Below are 17,004 nucleotides of genomic sequence, written 5' to 3' on the forward strand. Positions count from 1 at the left end.
TAAAGATCAGAGCAGAAATCAATGAAATAGAAACCAAAAGAACAGTAGAACAGATCAACAAAAGTAGGAGCTGGTTCTTTGAAAGAATTAACAAGATGGCTAAACCCCTGGCCAGACTTATCAAAAAGAAAAGAGAAATGACCCAAATCAACAAAATCATGAATGAAAGAGGAGAGATCACAAGCAACACCAAAGAAATACAAACAATTATAAGAACATATTATGAGCAACTATATGCCAGCAAATTAGATAATCTGGAAGAAATGGATGCATTCCTAGAGATGTATCAACTACCAAAACTGAACCAGGAAGAAATAGAAAACCCGAACAGACCTATAACCACTAAGGAAATTGAAGCAGTAATAAAAAATCTTCCAACAAACAAAAGCCAAGGGCCAGATGGCCTCAAGGGGAATTCTACCAAACATTTAAAGAAGAATTAATACCTATTCTTCTGAAACTGTTCCAAAAAATAGAAATGGAAGGAAAACTTCCAAACTCGTTTTATGAGGCCACCATTACCTTGATCCCCAAACCAGACAAAGACCCCAACAAAAAGGAGAATTACAGACCAATATCCTTGATGAACACAGATGCAAAAATTCTCACCAAAATACTAGCCAATAGGATCCAACAGTACATTAAAAGGATTATTCACCATGACCAAGTGGATTTATCCCTGGGCTGCAAGTTTGGTTCAACATCTGCAAATCAATCAACGTGATACAATACATTAATAAAAGAAAGAACAAGAACCATATGATCCTCTCAATAGATGCAGGAAAAGCATTTGACAAAAGTACAGCAACCTTTCTTGATCAAAACTCTTCAGAGTATAGGCATAGAGGGTACATACCTCAATAACATAAAAGCCATCTATGAAAAACCCACAGTGAATATCATTCTCAATGGGGAAAACCTGAGAGCTTTCCCTCTAAGGTCAGGAACATGGCAGGGATGTCCACTATCACCACTGCTATTCAACATAGTATTAGAAGTCCTAGCCACAGCAATCAGACAACAAAAAGAAATAAAAGGCATCCAAACTGGCAAAGAAGAAAGTCAAACTCTCACTGTTTGCAGATGATATGATACTTTATGTGGAAAACCCAAAAGACTCCACCCCAAAACTGCTAGAACTCATACAGGAATTGAGTAAAGTGGCAGGATATAAAATCAATGCACAGAAATCAGTGGCATTCCTATACACCAACAACAAGACAAACGAAAGAGAAATTAAGGAGTCGATCCCATTTACAATTGCACCCAAAGCCATAAGATACCTAGGAATAAATCTAAACAAAGAGGCAAAGAATCTGTACTCAGGAAACTATAAAATACTCATGAAAGAAACTGAGGAAGACACAAAGAAATGGAAAAACGTTCCATGCTCATGGATTCGAAGAAAAAATATTGTGAAGATGTCAATGCTACCTAGAGCAATCTACACATTCAATGCAATCCCCATCAAAATACCATCAACTTTTTTCAAAGAAATGGAACAAATAATCCTAAAATTTGTATGGAACCAGAAAAGACCTCGAATAGCCAGAGGAATGTTGAAAAAGAAAAGCAAAGCTGGCGGCATCACAATTCCAGACTTCAAGCTCTATTACAAAGCTGTCATCATCAAGACAGTATGGTACTGGCACAAAAACAGACACATAGATCAATGGAACAGAATAGAGAGCCCAGAAATGGACCCTCAACTCTATGGTCAACTAATCTTCGACAAAGCAGGAAAGAATGTCCAGTGGAAAAAAGACAGTCTCTTCAACAAATGGTGTTGGGAAAATGGGACAGCCACATGCAGAAGAATGAAACTGGACCATTTCCTTACACCACACACAAAAATAGACTCAAAATGGTTGAAAGATCTAAATGTGAGACAGGAGTCCATCAACATCCTAAAGGAGAACACAGGCAGCAACCTCTTCGACCTCAGCCGCAGCAACTTCCTCCTAGAAACATCGCCAAAGGCAAGGGAAGCAAGGGCAAAAATGAACTATTGGGACCTCATCAAGATAAAAAGCTTTTGCACAGCAAAAGAAACAGTCAACAAAACCAAAAGACAACCGACAGAATGGGAGAAGATATTTGCAAATGAAATATCAGATAACGGGCTAGTATCCAAAATCTATAAAGAACTTCTTAAACTCAACACCCAAAGAACAAATGATCCAATCAAGAAATGGGCAGAAGACATGAACAGACATTTTTCCAAAGAAGACATCCAAATGGCCAACAGACACATGAAAAAGTGCTCAACATCGCTCGGCATCAGGTAAATCCAAATCAAAACCTCAATGAGATATCACCTCACACCAGTCAGAATGCCTAAAATTAACAAGTCAGGAAATGACAGATGTTGGCGGGGATGTGGAGAAAGGGGAACCCTCCTACACTGCTGGTGGGAATGCAAGCTGGTGCAGCCACTCTGGAAAACAGTATGGAGGTTCTTCAAAAAGTTGAAAATAGAGCTACCATACGATCCAGGAATTGCACTACTGGGTATTTACCCCAAAGATACAAATGTAGGGATCCGAAGGGGTACGTGCACCCCAATGTTATAGCAGCAATGTCCACAATAGCCAAACTGTGGAAAGAGCCAAGATGTCCATCAACAGATGAATGCATAAAGAAGATGTGGTATATATACACAATGGAATATTATGCAGCCATCAAAAAGAATGAAATCTTGCCATATGCAATGACGTGGATGGAACTGGAGGTATTTTGCTGAGTGAAATAAGTTAATCAGAGAAAGACATGTATCATATGACCTCACTGATATGAGGAATTCTTAATCTCAGGAAACAAACTGAGGGTTGCTGGAGTGGTGGGGGGTGGGAGGGATGGGGTGGCTGAGTGATAGACATTGGGGAGGGTATGTGCTATGGTGAGCGCTGTGAAGTGTGCAAGACTGTTGAATCACAGATCTGTACCTCTGAAGCAAATAATACAATATATGTTAAAAAAAAAAAAGAAGAAGAAGATAGCAGGAGGGGAAGAATGAAGGGGGGGAAATCGGAGGGGGAGACGAATCATGAGAGACTATGGACTCTGAGAAACAAACTGAGGGTTCTAGAGGGGAGAGGTGTAGGGGATGTGTTAGCCTGGTGATGGTTATTAAAGAGGGCACGTACTGCATGGAGCACTGGGTGTTGTGCACAAACAATGAATCATGGAACACTACATCAAAAACTAATGATGTAATGTATGGTGATTAACATAACATAATAAAAGAAGGCTATAATCAAAAAATGTTAGAATGGCTGTAATAAAAAAAAAAAACAAGAGATAACAGGTACTAGGGAAGACGTGTACTGTTGGTGGGAATGTAAATTAGTATAGCCACTATGAAAAGAGTATGAATGTTCCTGAGAAAATTAAAACTAGAACTACCATATGATCTAGTAATTTCACTTCTGAGTATATATCTGAAGGAAATAAAATAACTATCTTGAGGAGTTATCTGTACCCCCATGTTCACTGCGCCATTATTTACAACAGCCAAGACATGGAAATCACCTGTGTCTACTGACAGATGAGTGGATAAAGAAAATGTGATACACACACACACAGACACACAGACACACACACACAGGAATATTAGTCAGGCATAAAAAAGAAGAAAATTCTGCTATTTGTGACAACATGGATGAACCTTGATGGCATTATGCTAAGTGAAATAAGTCAGAGAAAGACAAATACTCTGATACTCTATATGTGGATCTAAAACAAAAACAAAACCTCATAAAAACAGACAGCAGATTGGTGGTTGCCAGGGGCCAAGGATAGGTGAAGAGGTGAAGAGGAGTGGGGTGAAGGTGGTCAAATAGTACAAAGTTCCAGTTATAAGATAATTAAGTTCTGGAGATGTAATGAACAGCATGGTGACTATGCCTAAGAATCCTGTATTGTATATTTGAAAGTCACTGAGAGAGGAGATCTTAAAAGTTCTTACCACCAAACTAACAAACAAAACAACTGTAACTCTGTGAGGTGATGGATGTGTTAACTATCCTTATTGTGGTAATCATTTCACTATATATTTGATATATACATATATATACATATATCAAAACACTGTATGGTACACCTTAAATGTATACAATGTTATATGTCAATTATATCTTAAAGATGAAAAAAACAAAATACCAAAAAATTTTATATGAATGGATTCATATAATATATGCTCTTTTTTTGATGGGCTTCTTTGGTTCAGCATGATTATTTTGGGATTCATTTATGTTTTTGCATCTACTGATGGTTATTTACTTTTATTGCTGAGTAGTATTTTATTGTATGGATACTGCACCATCTGTTTACTAATTTGTTGGACTTTTGAGTTTTTCCAGTTTATGGCTATTGCAAACAGCTGCACCAAACACATATGTACAAGATTTTGCATGGATATATGCTTTCATTTCCTTAGTAAATATCTAGAAGTGGAATTGCTGGATCCTACAGTAAATTTATGTTTAACTTTTTAGGAAACTGACAAATGCTTTCTAAAGTGGTTGTACAATTTTATGTTCCACTTACGTTATATGCCCACATACCTCTGGAGCAGACAGATATGATGTTACTGTTGAACTACTTCTAAGTCTACTCAGTGGTTTTCACACCTGTGCCCTTGTCACAAAGTGTGACTAGCTCAAAGCAACACATCCCCACTGCTAGATGATTGGAATTCTCATCTTTGAATCACTGATGGGAAAAGTGTGTGTTTCTTTTTGATGGGAAAGTGTTTGAAGACAAGAGTATAAAAGGCAGGAGGAGTAGGTCTAACTGAGACCATTCTCAAATAATGAGATTTTAGGGGCACCTGGGTGACTCAGTCGTTAAGCGTCTGCCTTTGGCCCAGGTCATGGTCCCAGGGTCCTGGGATTGAGCCCCGCATCGAGCTCCCTGCTCAGCGGGAAGCCTGCCTCTCCCTCTCCCACTCCCCCTGCTTGTGTTCCCTCTCTCACTGTGTCTCTCTGTCAAATAAACAAATTAAAAAAAATGAGAGTTTAGAAAACTTTTTATCATGAAAAATTTCAAACACATATTAAGTTATATAAATAGTATAATGAATCCCTATGTACCCATCACTCAGTTTCAACAACTCTCAATTCATGGCCAGTCTTATTTCATCTAAACCCCCGCTTCCTCCCCCCTCTTTTTTTTAAGATCCCAGGGTCTTGGTCGATCCCAAGACCCTGGGATCATGACCTGAGCCAAAGGCAGAGGCTTAACGACTGAGTCACCCAGGTGCCCCCCCTTCCCCTTTGAAGCAAATTTCTCACATTAAATAATCTTATCTGTAAACTGTTTAATATATACCTTTAAAGGCTATTATTTAAACATATAACCATAATACCTTTATCACTTAAAAAATTAAAAATAAATCCTTAGTATCATTCAATATTTGAGGTTTGAGTATTGAGTGAGTAACGGGATGGGGGAGAACAAAACAAAGGAGGATTGAGAAAAAACAGTAAAACCTGCTTTTATTTCTAGACAAATGCAGATTCATACTGACTAGTTCAGCTCTTTGTGATGGTCTCTCTGGGGCCATAAAACTCTTTCTTCTCCATCTTATTCCTATTTCTTTATCCTTTTCTTCAATGAGCCATGTGAAAGCAAGGCTATCCTCATTATTTAGATCAAACCTCAATGAATTCCATTGGTCCTGCCTTCCTTTTTGGATAGTCTATGTGGCCAGCATTAAATTGGGGTCCATATTCTTCTACCTGCCCCTTTTCCAGGCCCTATTTTATCAGCTCCAGTGGGAAAAAATGGGGAAGGTAAAATGATTAGAATAAATTTTTATTTATAAACAGAAATGTATTTATAATTTATTTATTTGTGATAAATTATTAAAATAAATTACTTATTTTAAAGCTGTGGGAAAATATTACAGACCTTCAACCTGCTCCACCTCTGTTGCCTGGATAACTGAGAATTACCCATGATTTCCAGTGATGTGTCCTGCCTCTACTGTTAGACTATGAGTCCCCCAGGACCAGATCTTTCTGCTCAGATAAAGCCACCAGAAAGGAAAATTACCTCTATCAGACCAAATCCCCTAGGGCAGGGCTTCCCCCTCAGTGTGAGGCCTGCAGGGTCAGGACACAGTCTGCTCTTTGCTCATTCCCAGAACTTTCCCTGCCATCCCAAGGCTTTCTAAGCCCTTGCAGATGTTCTATGTCTCTTATTGTGATGGAGTTTATTGGTACGTAGTCTCTAACGCTTCACCTTGCTTCTTTTCTACAGTAAGAAACCAGTAAGAAATTGGTTGTGGCTACAAACTCCAGGTTGCTGTTTATTATCAGAGCCAGTCAGACCCAAGAAGAGCAAACAGCCTTCCATTTTGCAAAAAGTGGTACCAATAAATGCTCAAAGAGATACTCAATTTTGTCACTGTTGACAAAACCCACAGAGAACTACTAAGGCTGTCACTGTCACAGGGGAGCTCCCAGGCTTCATAGGCAGCCTGTAAAAAGAAAGTACTCCTGGGTCCTTTGACCTTCACATCTGTGCTTTTCATTGTTCCTCACCACAAAAGTATATCCTGGATTTCTGGCACCGCTCAAATTTCAAACACTCTGTTTCTTTGCCCAACAGACACACTCTTACTTAATAGAATAGGGTTCGCTGTGAGCTCTGATCACTGGGGAGACAGAGGGGATCAAACTCCAGCTCAGCTGTGGGCTTGTCAGGAAGCAGCTTTGCTAAACATGCTTCTTATATCTGCCAGATTTTCCCCTAAGAAACATTTCCAAAAATGCAGAAAAATGAAGTGTTTAAACCAGGAAAGATTTGTGCTGCAGCTTCAAGAAATGAGAGTGCATTACATCTAACTATATTAACAATGTCCTGGCAAAAAATACCATTTAAACAAAACTACAGTGCTGATAAGAACCTAGCTAATTCAAGAACATTTCCTCATTTAAGAACCATTCAAAAGATATTTCTTGAGCATTATTTTGTGCAAGGCACTTTCAAGAATATAGAGATGAATATGACCTAATTTCTACCTTAGAGGTTCATAATTTGGTAGCTCAGATATTCATTCACTTTTTTTCACGAACTCAACAAATAATAGTAAAGCTCTGTTATGTATCAGGCATAGTCCTAGGGACTGAAGATAAAGTGGTAAAAAAAAAAAAAAAAAGACAATGTCCTTAATTTCAAAAAATTTAACATTGCTGTGAAGAAAAGGGCCAAAGGGGAAAAAAAAAAAAAAAAAAAATATATATATATATATATAATTTAACTAGTGCTGTGATGAAAATAAAACAGGTTAACAGAATAAAGAAGGTCTTGGTGGGGGTGGCTACTTTAGACAGAAAAGAGGCTGCTTTGAAAAGGTGGCATTGAATGATGAACAAGAAGCAAGCCATGCAAAGACCTGGGGCAGGCCTTGACAGCAAGGGTAAAGGTCTTAAGATAGGAACAAGTTTGCTTTTTCACTTGATTTGTAGTTTTCCTGGGTATAGATTTCTAGGCCAAAATAACTTTCACTAAGAACTTTGAAGGGATGACCCTACTAATTTCTAGGACCCAGTTGTGTGGGTAAGAAATCTGGTACCAACCTAATTCTCAATTTTTTCTGTTCATATCTTATTCTTATCCCTGTGAAAATTTTGAGGGACTTCTCTATACCCTTGAAGCTCTAAAATTCATGATGCTTATTGGATGATTTAGATCTGAAACTCATATCCTTCTTGAATTCTAGGAAATATTCTTCTATTATTTCTTTGACAATGTCGTCCCCTCCATTTTCTCTTCCTGATACTCCTGGTAGTTGAATTTGGGGGCTCCTGGTTTGGTTCTCTATTAAAAAGAAGTATTTATCTCATATATTTTATCTCTTTATCTTTTTATTAGAGAGTTCTTTAACTCTTTATTTCAGCCCTTTTATTGGCTTATTTTATTTATTTATTTTTTAAAATATTTTATTTATTTGACAGAGAGAGAGAGACAGCAAGAGAGAGAACACAAGCAAGGGGAGTGGGAAAGGGAGAAGCAGGCCCCCTGCCGAGCAGGGAGCCCATTGCAGGGCTCGATCCCAGAACCCTGGGATCATGACCTGAGCCGAAGGCAGACGCTTAACAACTGAGCCACCCAGGCGCACCTTTATTGGCTTTTTAAATTTCAGCTATCTTTACTTCCCGAAATTCTTTTCTGTTGCTCTTAGATTGCTTTTTTCTTTTTCCATTTTTAGCAACCCTATTCTTATTTTATTTATGCAGTTGTGTCTTCTAAGAATAGTAATAAGAATTTTTGGAAGTTCTTTTCTCTTCCCTGAATTATGTCTTTTCCAGGGTCAGTTATTCTATTTATTCATCCTCATCCTCCTCTTTTGTGTTCCTGGTTTCCCTCTAGTCCACTTAAAAATATGAGTAAAAGAGTAGTTTAATCATTATACATTGGTTTGGTTTCCTTTCGTTAATTTTGTTTCCCCAATAGGCCACTCTCCTGAATGGGAACATGGAAGCATGCATTCTGTGTGGGTAGGCAGTATGTGTTATTTGACAGATCTCACCTTCAGGTGCACAAGGAGCATGCAAGCACATTTGAGCCCCATAACTAACTAACTAACTAACTAACTAACTAACTAACTAACTGAATTATGTTATGTTATTTATTTGAGAGAGGAAGAGAGAGTGCCCGTGAATGCTTTGGGGAGGATCAAGGGGAGAGAGAGAGAATCCCAAGCAGACTCCCCGCTAAGTGCGGAGCCTGATGTGGGGCTGGAGGAGCCTGATGCAGGGCTTGATCCCAGGACCCATGAGATCATGACCTGAGCCAAAATCACCAGTCCAACACTCAACCAACTGAGCCACCCAGGTGCCCTGCCCCTTAAATTTAAAATAAAATGGGTTTGGGCGCCTGGGTGGCTCAGTTGGTTAAGCGGCTGCCTTCGGCTCAGGTCATGATCCTGGAGTCCCAGGATCGAGTCCCGCATCGGGCTCCCTGCTCAGCGGGGGGTCTGCTTCTCCCTCTGACCCTCCCCCCTCTCATGCTCTCTATCTCATTCTCTCTCTCAAATAAATAAATAAAATCTTTAAAAAAATAAAATAAAATAAAATGGGTTTTACATTGAAGTGATGACACCAACATTAGAAGCCCTAGCCCTCTGAGAAAGGTTGTTAAATTTCTTTAGAAAGCAGTTCTCTTGTTTGAGACTGGAAAGCAAATACATTTGCTATCGTTATATGCATGCTATAGGGGTGGCAGGGTGGTACAGAGGGCCAAAAAATTGTTGCCCATGTTGTTTTATGGGCAGTTTTAAAATTAATTATCCTAATCTTTTCCCACCTACCATGTCTGCTCTCCATACCTGCTGACGCTAGCTTGGAGCTATTACTGAGCTCTACCAAGAAGAATGCATTTGAACTGAAGCTTTCACTACTCTAGTTTATCTATCAATATAATCTATCTATTTTCTGCCTTCCAAAAACTCATCAACATCTTGGGTCTGCTGCTGGTTCATCCTCTGTCAGGGCTGTTAGGTATTTATTTCCTGTTTGTACTTCTTTTTTTTTTTTTTTAAGATTTTATTTATTTATTTGACAGAGAGAGAAACACAGCGAGAGAGGGAACACAAGCAGGGGGAGTGGGAGAGGGAGAAGCCGGCTTCCCGCTGAGCAGGGAGCCCGATGCGGGGCTCGATCCCAGGACCCTGGGATCTTAACGCTTAACGACTGAGCCACCCAGGCGTCCCCTGTTTGTACTTCTTTATTGTCTTTTCATTAAGCTTCTCAGTGTTCTTCTTAAACTGGATGCCCAAAAGTGAACACAGTACCCCAGATAATATTTCATACAAAGATTGCATGAATAACCATAGAAATACAGGAATTTATAGCAACTACTCTACCAGCTTAGCTGCCCCCAGCATTTGCACTGACTCTCTGTTGCCTCTGTCTTGTGAGAACCTGAGCAGAGAACTACATTCTCTCTCTGGAGACCCCGCTGCAGGTACCTCTATGTTCCTGCTCTAATCTGCACTGGAGTTCTCTAGGCCTGCTATTCAGCTATCTTTCTAGGACTTTCTTTCACTTGTCCCCTTGTTTCCTGGCTTCTGTAATCTTCTTTCTTAGTTTACTTTCTTGTTTTGTCTAAGTATACACACTAGGAGCTTCTTAAGAGGGGAGACATGATGAATAAATTTTTTTGAGTCTTTACGCATATGGATATTTCTTTATACTTGAATTTTATTGATAGTTTCACTAGATTTAGAATTATAGGCTACAAATAATTTTCTCACACACTTTTTTTTTTTCCACACACTTTTGAAGGCATTGAGGTTTACCTTCTGCTGTTGCTGTTGAGAAGTCTAATGCTATTCTAATTTTTGATCCTGGTATATGACCTTCTATTCTTCTCTGGAAGCTTGTGGGATTTTCTTTTTAGTTTTTTAATTTCTTCATATGTTGGCCAATCTGCCTTTTAAACAGGACTTGTCATGTGTTTTAATTTTGTCCCCCCGGGAGACAGCAAGTATAGCAGAAAGAGCATTGATTCTGAAAAGTTATGCCTAGATGGATAGATGTGATAATTAAATAAAATGATATATGTAAAGCATGTGACACATATTGCTGCCCTGCCCCCTTTATACACTTGGGGGCTGCACCCAGATCATATACATCTTGATGATTCTCACAACATCAGGCACATCTGGGCACATAATAGATTCTCAATAAATATGAATTGATGAGTCATTGCCATTATTTTTGGTAGGATTTATTGTTTATTATTTATTTTATATTGTCCTACAATTTTTTGTAGGACATTATTATTATAATGTCTTTGCCATTATTTTTTTGTAGGATTTTACTTATGATATTTATCTTTATTGTGTCTCAATTTGCATATTTGTCAAATGAGGAAATGTCACTACATCCTTTATTGTCATGGATGTAGTGAGGCTCCAGTAAGTGAATGATGAATATTCTAAAAAGTTAAAATCACTCTAACAGATGTCAAGTGTTGTCACTGACCTTCACTAAGTAGGTGAACCTTCCTGGGCACATGGGAGACATTCTGTTTTGAAAATAAGCCTAGGCTAAATGACCTAACTTAGTGCCTAATGATATATGTTCCTAATACTGTCAGAGGCATATTTACCTATGTCACCTCCCTGAATTCTCAAATGTGATTGTCTTCCTCATTAAGAAACCAGGAAATGCTACTTTGTTTCAGTTGCTGAAAGCTATGCAGACAGTAGTAGAAAGAGTGGATACCAGCTTCTAGTCTCAAAGCTGAATGAACTTTCCTAATTTTCTAAAACCCCATTTACTAAATCCAGAGGATTTAGGAAAAAAACAGTGATATTTCCAGGGCACTGGGTGGCTCAGATGGTTGAGCATCTGCCTTTGGCTCAGGTCATGATCTCCAGGTCCTGGAATCGAGCCCCACGTTGGGCTCCCAGCTCAGCGAGGAGTCTCCTTCTCCCTCTCCCTCTGCCTCTCTCCCTGCTTGTGCTCTCTCTGCCTCTCTCTCTCTCAAATGAATAAATAAAATCTTAAAAAAAAGAACAGTGATATTTCCCATAATTAATAAGGGAGATGAGGCAGTTTATAATTCAGATATTAATGAGAGATATACAGAAAGAAAAGGCACTTTAAAATTTTCAGAGTCTAAGCAATAGAGTAAAAATAAAAATGAAGTCATTGAATTAAGTATAGGCACCACTGAAATTGCTTAGTTGTGCAAACAAGTCTATATCTAATAAGAAGAAGATTCTGTATAGGATAGCATGGAAATAAATCTTCAGTTTAAACTTCTATTATCAAAGCTATTACCGTCTATTGAGTGCTTTTCAAATTTCATTTCTTAGCAGCAGAATCTCTTTTTTCCAACTGAAATCTTACAGAACAGACAAATGTCAAGCTGCTCTTCTTGAAGTGAGAACATCACAATGATGGGGCCAGAACAAAACTCACTTGATCTTTTCTATTCCCCCTGTGGCCGACCTTAGGCTCCTCTAAGGAAACAGTTTGAAAATCATCCAGTGTAAGTAAGGTGTTCTATTAGTCTAAGTAATGTTTTACTAAAGTGCTCATGAGTAAAACAGGCTATGAGGAAATAAAAATGTGTCAGTTTCTTTGAATTTTTTTTTTTAAAGATTTTATTTATTTGACAGAGCACAAGCAGAGGGAGAGAGAGGGAGAAGCAGGCTCCCTGCTGAGCAAGGAGCCTGATGTGGGACTCGATCCCAGGACCCTGGCATCATGACCTGGGCCGAAGGCAGCCGCTTAACCGACTGAGCCACCCAGGCGTCCCAAAAATGTGTCAGTTTCTAAAGCCGGGTCCTTGATCCATCCCAGTATCACTAATCAGAGCATGAAATCTTAAATTGTGACTGTCCTCTACAACAGAGGTGTAAACTAGAGAGAGACTCCCTTGTCAATCAGCTCTGTTCTTTTCTGCTTCTGGCATTAGTAAATAGCGTACCATGAGTTTTTCAAACAACTAAATTCCAGGTTGGAAATGCCAGCTATAGCCACGGAAGGAAGAAAAGCATGTCTATTTGTAAAGAAGAAAAAAATGTCTTTAACTTACCCACAGCACAAGGACATTCAAGAGATGGTCCATGTGCGTCCGCTTAAAGGTAGACTTTCCACAGTTCTGCATTAATTTGGTGTCTGGCCCTAAGTGAAACAGGGAGACCAGCTCTTAGAATCATTGAATATACTCAGAGGATTGAAAATGGATTGAAATACACCTTTATGATCACCTAATCAAACCTCTCACCAGTGCCAGGGGATAAAGCCCTGGAGAAAGGCTCGTAGTTGGTGCCAATAACTAAAAAAAATACACATTTTATTTCTAAGGATAATCCCAAGTATTTCTGCAAAGTACATTGATGCTGACCTCTCTTTTTGCAGCACCTTAGACAGTCTAATCTTCCACAGATAAGTCAGAATAGGAGCCACAAGCTTTCTTTCTTTCTTTTTTTTTAAGTTTTAATTTTAATCCCAGTAAGTTAACAAGCAGTGTTATATTAATTTCAGGTGTACAATATAGTAATTCAACACTAGGAGCCACAAGCTTCTTTCTCATCATCATCATCTGATTTATTTAGCTTAGAAAAGAGATTTTTTGATAAAGAGATCTCCACCTTCTTTTGATGAAACCCTCTGCCGGGCCAGGTTCTATTTCAAGTTTCTAAGTGGGAAAAGGCAATAGCAGTGATTTCTTCTGAGGTGGAAGCTGGGCTTTTCTGGGGCTGAGAGACAGACTGTATTTCTTCACAACAGGGCAGATGGTAAGTAGAAGTAAAGAGTTTTTAGTGGCCAATGGGACTAGAGTTGGGTATTACTGACCAGAAATATGGTTGCAGAGAAAATGTAAGAGGTTTAGAAGAAAGTGTAAGTAGCAATTTCTCTGTTTTTTACCACCTGATTGTTATTCTTACATGCACTCTAATGAAGGAATTTCATTAATGTTTACACATGAGGGAGCTGGAACTTCCCTGATAATGTGGGCAGACACTGAGAATACAGGGCATAAGCTATACTATTCTTTCCTTCTAAGGCATTTCATGAAGGGCCTGAAGTCATGAGAAGTTTGTCTCAGAGCCTGGAAGCTACAAGGGACAGAATCTTCAAAGGGTCCTTAGAAAGAATGACTCTAACTCACGTTTCAAGAAGGATGTGGAGATCATGGTAGAACCTGGGCATCATGTAGCAGGAATAGCAACTAAATTCTGCACTGAATACTTCAAGATGCTCTTAAGGGTATCAGTTCTCTTCTGCTCTAAGTTTCCCAAAGCCCCAAAAGACTTCACTACCATGTAAACCAAGAGTCAGAGAGCAACCTTAGCTAAATTTGTGCTGGTTGGCAACCTCACTGCCATTGCTTTAGAGAGAAACCCTTTGTTGAAAAATGAGCTTTTTCTGAAAGGCAATGTGTAGGGGTAGCTGCTGAAGTACAGTGAAGAAAATAAGTGTACTTCAAATCTTTTGGGTTTGGGATTAGTCAGCTTAGAAGCTGTCACTATAGCTCAAGAACTGATGAAAAAGTTTCCACCAAGGCCTCCCTGGACTCTTAAGCTTCTCTCTAGGGTTTGGATCTCATTATTTCCCATAGAAGTGAGGCATCTAAGATCCCCATGTCTAGGGTGAATTCTTGAGAAGGGGAGCTCTGAGCTGAATAGTATTCACCGTGGTAAATCTTCCCTGATGCTTTCTTCAGTGTTCCCCATCCTCTTGCTATGGTTGTTGTCATCAATGCCCATTGTCACCAAGGGCAAAGGGTGGCACAGAAGCTTCTTCCATCTTCCCAAACACATCATAACCCCCCCAAAAACCTTCACTAAGCATAAGGGATTATGGTTCTAAATGGTGTCTCAAGAGGGGCCGCTGCTAATGATTCCCATGTGCCTTTACTGTGGCATGAATCTCTCACATTTTATAATCTTCTCCATAGTGAGCACTGTGTGTGTTCTCTCCTGGTCGTAATCCACATATATACACTCCCCTTTCAGATGTTCCCCCTCTCACATGTTAATTCCATGTGTACTCTTTCTATACGTATACCTTCTCCTGTGTCCAGATATGACTGGAAAGACTCATAAGTGCCCTGTGGTCTTGGAACACAAAGACTTCTTGCTCTGGGAAAAATGTCTTTTTTTTTTTTTTTTCCCTAAGAAGAAAGGTTTTTCTTAAATCTCCCATCCATCTATCCATCTATCTATTTCCCTTTCTGTCTGTCTCAAAGCCATGGTGTATGTATATCTGGGTCCCCTATCTACATCCTGGAAACTGAGTACCCATAAATTGATAATGAATGGAATCTAGCAGATTGGGGGCCTGACTGTGACTCTCAGGAGACATACCGGTATAAATCACCAAGCCATAGCACCAATCTGTATTCCTGATGATGCAGCCTCGGAGTAGCAGCTTGTCATGGTCCAGGATGTAGTTCTTTCCCTTATAATTCAGTATTCCTGTGAATTTGTCCAACTTGTTATTGGGAGACTCACACCTCACTTTTCCTGAAGACAAATGAAGGAGTAAGAGTCCTGGCTCTGTAATCTTAGGCCTTTCCTAACAGGAGGCTTAACAGAAAAGAGGAAAGAACATCCCTCTTTCAAAATACATACACTTCTTTTTCCTATCCTCTCTCAGCTGCTGCCTATTTCTCACCAGCTCCTTTTATTTTTTTATTTTTTATTTTTTAAAGATTTTATTTATTTATTTGGCAGAGAGAGACACAGCGAGAGAGGGAACACAAGCAGGGGAAGTGGGAGAGGGAGAAGCAGGCTTCCCGCGGAGCGGGGAGCCCGATGCGGGGCTCGATCCCAGGACCCTGGGATCATGACCTGAGCCGAAGGCAGACGCCTAACGACTGAACCACCCAGGCGCCCCTCACCAGCTCCTTTTAAAAAGGCAGACAAGGGTTTCTGAACATTAAAGGAGAGTAATTCTGTATGTGACATGGGTCATCCAGAGAGATAAACCCACATGATAACTTTTCACCATCAGTACTGCCAGATCATATGAGCTCTGAATCTGAAGAAATTAAAAAACTACTTAAAGCAAATCTAGTATTTTTTTCAAAATGGAAATAATTTGTTTTTTTTCCTGATTACTAAAGTAAAATATGTCCTTTGTAAATACATATACAATACTAAGAGGAGAAAGGAGAAAGTAAAATTGCCTAGAGGTAAGTGCTATTAATCTTTTGAAGTACATCCTTCCAAGTTTTCTATACATGTACTTGTTTTTTTTTAATTGTTTATTGTTATGTTAATCACCATACATTACATCATTAGTTTTTGATGTAGTGTTCCACGATTCATTGTTTGTGCACAACACCCAGTGCTCCATGCAGAAGGTGCCCTCTTTAATACCCATCACCAGGGCAACCCAACCTCCCACCCCCCTATTTAACCAGTCCTCTACTGATAAACATGTTTGTGGGCAAACCTACTTCCTAACTCACCGTCAAAGGCAGACAGTAGCCCCAGGTTATCTTCCAGGTCACTGGTAACTGAGATGGCCTGCTTCACTTTCAGGTTGGTTTCACTAAGGCAAAGGGTACAGAGTCACCAGAGCACAGGACACATGCACAACAGCAGCAGAGGTCCCGTTTCTCCCGCTTCGTCATGGGATTTTAGAATATAGATACTGCCAGGAGAGCCTGGGCTACAGTTTTGAGCTGTAAGAGTCACCTCCGCTGTTCTCTCTCAAGGACAGTATTGAGGTAGGTGGCTCCACAAGGAAGCCGAGCATTAGCCCACTCACTCTCCTGGCTCCCTGCAACACACCATCTCTACTTTAACCAGTCCATGAAATCTTGCTGGTCAGGTGCTCTAGATGAAGCTGAAGAGACATCACAAAACAACCTGAAGGTGGCACTGCTCCCTTCAAGAACAAGGGGCAGGTCTTGGTAAGAACGTTGCACACACTTCCAATTAAACAGACTCCTCACTTCATAAATTGTTATGGGACCCATGAAGGAACCCCAGTTAACCATTTGCTGATACAGGAATGCACAGAGACAGAAACAAAAATGGAAGCTGCATTTCAAAAAGCTTGTGGGCACCAAGAGGAATAGTTGTAAGAATGTAATCAATAGAAAACCCCATAGGACAAGCTCTCTGAAGATGGCCTCTATCCTCCTAAGACCTTAGCTTTTGCATGTTAATGAATATCTACCTTAAATCCTTTATAGAACATGGTATTTTATCAGTAAATAATTACCTCCATACTCATCCTCCCCACTCCAAACTTCGGAACTCTATTCTGAAATTTTACAGTTCTATTAACCTCTTACCTATCATTCAGCATTAGTGAATACAACGAGAGTGTCTCCAGTTTAGAGATGGAGAATATGGAGTTTATTTGTCCAGATTCTGCACCCAGTGGATGCTTATTGTTGTTAAGAGCTCAGTCTTAGACTTGAGGTCCCAAGGGCCTGGCCTCCTCTTTTCGCTTACCTGGATATTTCTAGCATCTTGGGCACTTCCATCTGAGAACAATATTCATTCTCTGCATC

At 39.6% G+C, this 17,004-nt stretch overlaps 1 protein-coding gene across 1 annotated transcript in view; it reads right to left on the reverse strand.

Moving 5' to 3' along the window:
- LOC116627127 (phospholipid-transporting ATPase FetA-like) overlaps positions 1 to 17,004 on the reverse strand; it is a 104,978-nt gene that overhangs the window by 35,267 nt on the left and 52,707 nt on the right. The window contains exons 12-14 of the mRNA XM_032396807.1: positions 15,949 to 16,031; positions 14,840 to 14,998; positions 12,562 to 12,650 (exon numbers count right to left, since the gene is read on the reverse strand). Coding sequence (XP_032252698.1) covers positions 12,562 to 12,650; positions 14,840 to 14,998; positions 15,949 to 16,031 — 331 coding nt within the window. The remainder of the gene's footprint in view (positions 1 to 12,561; positions 12,651 to 14,839; positions 14,999 to 15,948; positions 16,032 to 17,004) is intronic.

This window comes from Phoca vitulina, unplaced genomic scaffold (assembly GCF_004348235.1).
Source record: "Phoca vitulina isolate PV1807 unplaced genomic scaffold, GSC_HSeal_1.0 scaffold94, whole genome shotgun sequence".
In the NCBI taxonomy this organism is placed as follows: Eukaryota; Metazoa; Chordata; class Mammalia; order Carnivora; family Phocidae; genus Phoca; species Phoca vitulina.